This window comes from Azolla caroliniana, unplaced genomic scaffold (genome assembly GCF_043228905.1).
Source record: "Azolla caroliniana isolate FFs.n. ecotype wild unplaced genomic scaffold, voAzoCaro1.0.p SCAF_22, whole genome shotgun sequence".
Classification (NCBI taxonomy): Eukaryota; Viridiplantae; Streptophyta; class Polypodiopsida; order Salviniales; family Salviniaceae; genus Azolla; species Azolla caroliniana.
The window spans coordinates 5,057,909-5,066,088 of record NW_028230457.1 but is presented as its reverse complement, the minus strand read 5'-3'; the positions used below and the strand labels follow the sequence as shown (position 1 = coordinate 5,066,088).

The following is an 8,180-nucleotide window of genomic DNA, read 5'->3' as shown; positions in this document are numbered from 1 at the left end:
ATTGTCTCTTTGGTCTATGTGGACAATGTATTGCCATATGTCCTGGACCACCACAATACATGTAGAGTCAATTTGCTCGACATCTTTGTTTCTCTGCTTCAGACAAAGGACCTCGGTCCTCAGGGACGTGTTGCATCAATCACCTTTGGACTAAGCCCACCAAAATAAATAGGATTGGGAACTTGCATTGGTCCTAAAGTTGGTGAGGCTAATGCTAATGCATATGTCTGCTCAAATTTAAGGCATGTCGACATTTGGTGGCACTCAAACTGTTGCTCAAACAAACGATTGTCACATCGAGCTATATTACTAATAGCTTCTATCAATTATTTAGGTTCATCGTGAAATGTCGAAAGCAAGTATTTAACATCATTATACAAACCATTTCGGAATAAGTCCATTAATGTAGCTTCATCCCAAGGGATATCACAAAGCAAGAAGACGAAAAATTGTTGCATAAGCTAAGGCAAGCCAATCTCCTTGACACAATCTTTGGATCTTGTTTATCAATGTTCTTACATTATCTGTATCACCAAAACTACATTGGAATTCGTTGATAAAGGTATCAAAGTTATCTAGTACAGGGGACTTCTTCTCTAACAACAGTGCAATCACTCCTAGTGCGGTTCCCATCAATAATGTTCCAAGTAACCCAACTCAAACTATGTCGGTTGGATTTTTAAAATTCCACTTTAATATGTAACCCTTGCTTGTTCGCATAATGGAGAACATGTAAAACTGACGATAGAGAAGGGATATATGAATTTCTCTCTATTAGAGCATTTGATGTGATTAAAAATGCAATTTCAATATCACATATTAAACAAGGCTTGTAACGTTTTTTATGTTTATTTGAATAAAAGTTACATGTCTTTTAACTCTTACTTCATTGGATTCTTTTGTATACATATTCGCAAAGTCGCATCCCTTGGGAAGAGAGCTATATATATGTATTGTATATGATTAAAGTACATGTTATCTTTTTGTCCTCCCATTGGTTTGCAATGTGTATATTCAGTTTATCAACCCATATTTGCTTAGGGAAGAGGCAAATAATTACTTTAAAGATGGGCAAGCAAAGTTTATAAGCAACTCCCTCAAGAACATATAAAACCTACAATTTAGCTCTAGAAATGTGGTGGTAATTGTGAAGCAACCCTAAGTGTATTATCTCTCCGTGACTAAGACTTTTGCCCATTCTTAAGTATATCACTCTCTACCATGAAATTAATTAAGGGGTTCGTAAGTATTGTTAACTATCATTAGTGTCTATATGTTCCTTGATATTCTTGTGAGTAATATTATCATCAAATAACGGTGGTATGTTTACAACGTACATTGTCCTTATGCCTATGTTGTCACGCTAAGCTACAATTAACTCTCAAAGACACCAATATCAACACTACATGGCCTAAATTATGTCTTAAATAATGTTGGTACGACTCCTCAAAAACTATACACATGGATACATGTGTGCCTGAACTCATAGACATGCAATTACACATGCATATACACACATGTATACATTCACATTTGCATTCATGCACACCTTCTCGGTTTACAAACAAGTGGATATGCACTTGAACATACATATATATTAACATCAAGATTTGTGAAAATTGGAAAGTGACACAAAATTATATGCATTGAAAAGAGAGTGTATACAACATCTCATGAATGGTCTAACAAGTGTTATTTATGTTGACAATTTCCAACTAGGCATCCAGGGTAAATGGTTTTATTAGACCTCTTGATTCGAACCTAAGATAGAGAGTGCATGTGCATATCTGATCATGTTCATGAAATGGCCACAAAAATAGAGAGGTGGAAATGTTTGAATGGGGCCTAAATTCTAATGGCTTAAAACGCATAGTTGGTCCTTCAACTGACTGATTATTTGGTATGTCAGGTAAACATTCCCTTTAGTAAAAATGTTACAAATGTACACAAGTTTAATCATTCTTGTGACATCGAAGAAAATGGTTTTCTTGGTGTGGTGCTGCTTTCATTAGATTCTACTCTCAAGAATAACAACTGAATTGCAAATAGAGAATCAAAATGTTATATATGATTAACTTTTACGAACTACAAAGATGACGTTTTGAATGGATAATAAAGGGACACATCCTTGAATTTCAAAGTATGTTATTTTCAATCACAATCTCAAATGGTTTAGTATATGCTTGGTCACACTCTTTGGTTGTCTACTTCTCACACAAATGTTGAAATCTAATGTGTTATCTTATTTTATGGTTTAATCTCTTTCACACCTAGTTTGCGTTTCAACATCAAGGGAAGACAAAAACTAATTGTTCAAAAAGGGTCTCCACAATTTTGAGGGCCAAGATCCTTATGTACTTAAGCATCATAGTCATAGCTGGATATTGCATATCATGCACCTTCATGCAGTTGGGAGTATGGCATGCTGGCATCATATCATGTACTTTAAATCTATTAGCTCATCCAATAATCTCTCTAACTTGAAACAACCAATCACAACAAAGAGTGACAATATTTCCACCAAGTAGGGGTTTCCTATTATGAGTGTTGCCTGGACACAAAAATGATATGACAAGAGGTTAAAAGTTTCATTCATTTTTCTACCTAAATCCTTTTTATGTGCAAGAGTTCAGATTGAACAAGCATGTTTCTTCAACTAATATATGCTATTGTGTGAATCGACCTACTAATAGCTCCACAAACAATTGAACAACATATACGAGTGGATGTAGAGGGTACATCTTCTCAATTACGAACAAATGCTACATTCGCCAACCCAGTGAGACTGCAACAATGTGAAAAGGGCAAACTCAAAAGATGAGGCCATAAGAGGGAGGGAGGGAGGGAGAGAGAGAGAGATCAAACCCATCCTTCCTATGCTAAACTTGAAGTTAGAAACAATGCATCAATCAACCCATCCATGTTTGGGTAGAATCCAAAAGCATAAAAGACGGTTTCACATTTAGCACAATTCCAATTGCAAACGATGCCAGGGGACAACAATTTAGAAAGGAGTGATTCATAACATTTGAGGCATCGATGACACGTAGGGAGTTGATGCCTCGCCGAGAACCGTGTTAAAAGCACAATGTAGGCAAGGTCAGGTGAGCCGAAAGGCATCATCAAACCAAATACGACCGACTCTTTGTAGCAAAGCAATCATAGGGATTGTTACTCCTTTGTAACACAGTAGGCAGGTCAATGGTTGAATCGACTAGAAACAACACAGAACGTTTTCTGTAGAATCAAAGTACAACACAAACACAGATACAACACCGACACTATACATTCAATAAATATCTTTCTACTAAGCATGGTTCTTGTAATGAACATGCCCCTTTTTTATAGGAAAGCATGGAAGCATTAGACACATAGTTCCGGATCTACTATTATCTATTTACATTAAAATCTAAATAATTTGGCAATGCATAATGATTTCGGCCTTCGGCCCTTTCACACTTCTTTTTTTCCCGGCCTTTGGCTTTGGCTCAGGGCGAGGCGAGGATGCTTTCTCTCCTGTTCCTGTTCCTCTTCTTTTTATTTTTCGTAATTAGCTTATACCCTAGTGGTAAGTCGAAACCCAATTTCCTCACCTCTCTATTATATATATACTTCATATATATCTCTATTTCACTAGATGCCATTGTGGAATCTAGGGGTTGAACCCGTGACCACTTGGTCTCCATTGGGCAACCTTACCAACTGAGCTACATCCATCTAGGTTGTTCCTCTTCTTTTCCTCAGGTAAACTACACTACTACTAAGAAGGAAGAAAATGTGAAGTGATTGCCAAGAAAGGAAGGTCTTTCTTTCTTTCTTTCTTCTTCTCATTATGTATGTATATGTGTGTGTGTTGTGGACACTGGAAACGGCTACATGTAAATTCATTTGCATTTCATTTCATTCTCTGTCTGTCTCTGAAGACAGAGAGACTCTGAGTCTCTCATTCATCATTCATCAATCATAGACCACCACCGCTTTTAGCTTTTTCTGAGCACAGCCCACCTCGTCTTCTGCGAAGCTGGACAAAACCCAGGTCCCAGATTCTCCTCCCCTCTCTCCTGACTGTGAATGAATGCTTTCTGCTACTCCCCCAAGGGCGCCATGGCCTCTCCTTCATAGAACCGCCTTCTTTCACCACAGAGATAAAGCTTCTATCTTCCTTAACAACAGCCCAACAAACGATCTTCTTCTTCCTTTTCTTCTCCTTCTTTATCCATGGTATGTTCAATGTTGTATATTGGATCGATCTACCGTTTTCTTTCATCGTGGATTGTTTTTAACATCACTGTCATTAGCATGGCGTTTAGTTTCGTTCATATGGATCGTACTGTTCTTGACGTGGGTCTTCTAAGGTAGTAATCATGATGTGGTCAATCGAAATTTAACTCTAGATTCAGTCATTCGAGCTTGTTTTTGTATGTCTTATAGGCTCATCCAGTGTCGAGAAAGAAAGAATGTCAGATTTGGGAATAGTTCTAAAAGTCTCGAGATGTTTCATATGGTCTTTCAGTCCTAAAAAGCCATTAGGTTTAGGCATCTTAGCTAGTTTTATGATGCTTCATATGGTCATTCGTTAGTGAGAAAACAATGAAAGACACCTCTAGATTTAGAAATTTGAGCCAGTTCTTGTTTGTCTCTTGCTGTCATTCATTCCTGAGAAAGAATACAGAACAAACCCCAAATTTCTATTTTTGTGGATATTTTATTATTGACTTATCGTTTTCATAGGAACTACATGTGTATGCATTTATGACAGTCTTCTCTTTCTTCCTATGCCATATATGCCCCAGAACAAAATATTTGAGCTACCTTTATTATGTTTAATATGTCATTCATCCCTGAGAAAACAATGAAAAAAACCTGGCAAGATTTAGTTGACTTTGATCTAGATTTCATATGTCTCATATGGTCATTCAATACTAAGAAAGAACAATGTGTAAGTTTATATTTCAGCTTGCTTTAGTATAGTTGATATTGTCGTATCCTTCATTCATTAACCTCAAGATTTAGAGTTTAATATTGCCATTAAATCTTTGGTAAAAAGTATGTTTATGTGAGCATTCTGTAAGACATATAACTTTCCATGAGCCTGTATCACATTCCTCTAAAATGGCTAATATCATAATGGCATTTAAAATTACCCCCTCTCAAGCATCATTGATCACTTTTAACCATGTGTTCATTCAAAATTGCATGAGAATATTCAACACAATGTTTATTTTCTGGGGTTATGTAGGCAACAAACGAGAACCTTCCGCCAAGAGTCATCAAGGAATTAGCACGAGAGCTGAAAAGCCTCGATGAGAGCCCTCCTGATGACATTCGAGTCCTAGTTAACGATGATAACTTCTCGATGATTTTCGCAGATATTGAGGGTCCATGTGAGCTCATTTCTATCACTTTCAACCTTTGAATTCATGAATTCATAATTTTCTCTTTCTTCTTTCTAATTTTATGTATTCGTTTGTCAATGTTGCTATGGGTTATATATATTGGGCATTGCTATCACTTTCTTCCTATAACATTTATGAAGTAAAATTACATATTTTTTGATTGATGGATTTTGCGGCCATCAATTGTGCTCGATTTATTTCAGCATTGCTATCACTTTCTTCCTCTCAAAGGTATGAAGTAAATTGTCATAAGTTTATTTCTGGGATTTCAGTGTCATAAATTGTGCTTGAACTGTTTGGTCATCGCTATCAGTTTCATTCCTTTGAAAGGAATGAAGTAAATTGTCATTAATTGATTGACAACTGGTTAGGCTCTGGTATCACATTCTTCATTAATTTGATGAGATAAAGTAATTTTCTGAAGTTTTGATTTTGAAACGTAGTTGGAACACCATATGAGGGCGGAGTCTTTCGTATGAAGCTGATACTTAGCCAAGATTTTCCTCTCACACCTCCGAAAGGTAATGTTCTATTTTGTGAGTTTCTTTTCTAAAACATCAACAATCATTATCAACTAGTTTTATTCCAGGGTTTTAATTAGTGAGAAAGAGCCATTCTCGTCACAGTATATTTATTAATGTAAGTTTCTATAAGTGATAGTTATTCAAAACCATTTGGATTGTTTGTGTTTAACTGTGGGGAACACCTCACAAATGCATTACAAAATGGGACTGGTAATCTTGTGAGATTGTAAGGTGATCCAATAGTTTTGAATGCACACATGCTACAAATAGAAATGATTTTTTCAACAATGAGAGATTTACATATCTATATGGGTTTAGCCATATAGATATGAAAGTGAATCATGATTTCTTACTTGTTTGCACAATGCTAAATATATATATTCTTATGTAGGCTACTTTATAACTAAAATCTTTCATCCAAACATTGCGAAAAATGGAGAAATATGCGTCAATACATTGAAGAAAGACTGGAAACCAACTCTTGGATTGAGACATGTTCTCTTGGTGAGTAAATCCCAAAGAAGGTGGAGCATGATGAAAAAGGAGAATGGATATCTTGTTACCTATTACACTCCAGAAATAGGTTAAATGGATTTATGTTTCAAATGTCTTGAACAGGTAGTGAGATGTTTGCTTATTGAACCTTTCCCCGAGTCAGCTCTCAATGAAGAGGCTGGAAAGATGCTGATGGAAGATTATGAAGGATATGCGAAACATGCAAGGTAATAAAAAGACTTCCCTGTAATTCTTAGAGTAAAATTGTTTGTTACCATGTCTTGGGGATTGGCTTACTAATTAATGTCCCTACTTCATACGTACAGTACATAGATAACCACATATATAGACATAAATATAAATGCATACACATGTATATACATATGTAGACATACATTATATCCATATATAGCTTACATGTCTACACAGCAGATACAGATATACACACACACAAGACATAGCTACACAATGAATGTCATTAATTGTCATAGTTTTTTTCCAGATTAATGACTAGCATACATGCGATGAAGCCCAAAGTCAAGAGCAAGGTTGTTATAACGGAATCAACAACTATCAATGCTGGGACCAATGATAGTCGGGTGTCAGAGGCCATTCCTCATTCGGGAAATATACTGCACAAAGGAGATGGAAACATAGATGGAGGACATAACATTGTGGACTCACATGTTTTAAGTCCTTCTAACGTGTACCCAAAGAAAGGGGAAGGAGAGATAAGTTCCATTAAACCAGCTCTTGACAAGAAGAAACTCGAGGTGAGGAAAAAGAAGAGTTTGAAAAGGTTGTGAAAATTGTTCAAAGCCATTTTTATTGGCTTTTGCTCTATTGATCTACAAGTAAGCAGCTTGGTTTCTTTTTCTCTCCTCTTATTATTATAATGCAATGGACTGCATTCTAATGCATATTTGTATACTTGTCATTGGAGTAAAAGCAAATTCCATCCTGTATATATATATAGCGGATATATATACATAGTTGGATGATGAAATCCATGAAGTAGGAGAGTGCTCAAATTTGATGGAATGAATGATGAATTCATGGAAGAAAACCTTTCATTTAAATTTTGTGAAACCTTGTATTTTGTGTAAAATGCACTGGGTAATGAGCGTCGTGCTATATGCTCCCCATCATTGCATGTGGATCCTTTGTATTCAAACGTTAATGTTTAACTATACCAAAAAAGGGTTTGCAATGCCTTCTGCATTGCATTCACATCTCTTAGCATGTCGTTTTAAAGCCAATACAGCAGCATCCGGATTGTACATGGACAATAGTTGGAGTTGGCCGCTCTCTTGGGGCTACTCAATGCAATATGTATCCCCAGGTAAGAGAATCGGGCTGGTCCTTGCTAACAGTCTAATTTTGAAATTGATTTAACATTCTCAATGTAAGGTACTGTTACCAAAACTTCTAGATCAACTAGTGCTGATTGAATATGATATCTCTTTGATCAACCATTTAAACGACTTTTCCAAGAAGTGGATTAGTGTTGCTACTCTTTCAAGATTATTAATGATTGAGGATTGGTTTGTTTGACACATGTTTTATGCCTCCTAGAACCTTCACGAATTGTCAATGTGAGAATTCCATGATAAATTTGACATCCAAGGGTTTGTTTGTCTCCATGTTTGGGAGTTTGTGTGTATTTTTTATGGAACTGAACATTAGAGGTGATTATGATGTCATAAACATGGAAGATTGGAATGACGGAGAATATTGTAAAGAGTTATAGAAACGTTCATGTCAT

General features: G+C 36.1%; 1 protein-coding gene across 2 annotated transcripts; it reads left to right on the top strand.

Annotated features, from left to right (window-relative positions):
• The first annotated feature begins 3,995 nt into the window (after positions 1-3,995).
• On the top strand, positions 3,996-7,494 carry LOC147849867 (ubiquitin-conjugating enzyme E2 22-like). Of its 2 annotated transcripts, XM_087337209.1 has the most exons (7): positions 3,996-4,221; positions 5,240-5,384; positions 5,840-5,917; positions 6,312-6,424; positions 6,539-6,642; positions 6,918-7,237; positions 7,269-7,494. In XM_087337209.1, the coding sequence occupies exons 1-6, from the start codon at positions 4,219-4,221 to the stop codon at positions 7,219-7,221; spliced, it is 747 nt and encodes a 248-aa protein (XP_087193335.1). In that variant the 5' UTR covers positions 3,996-4,218; the 3' UTR covers positions 7,222-7,237; positions 7,269-7,494. The 2 variants fall into 2 exon arrangements, with proteins under 2 accessions (XP_087193335.1, XP_087193334.1); XM_087337208.1 differs by having other exon boundaries at positions 3,997-4,221; positions 6,918-7,494.
• The last annotated feature ends 686 nt before the right edge of the window (positions 7,495-8,180 follow it).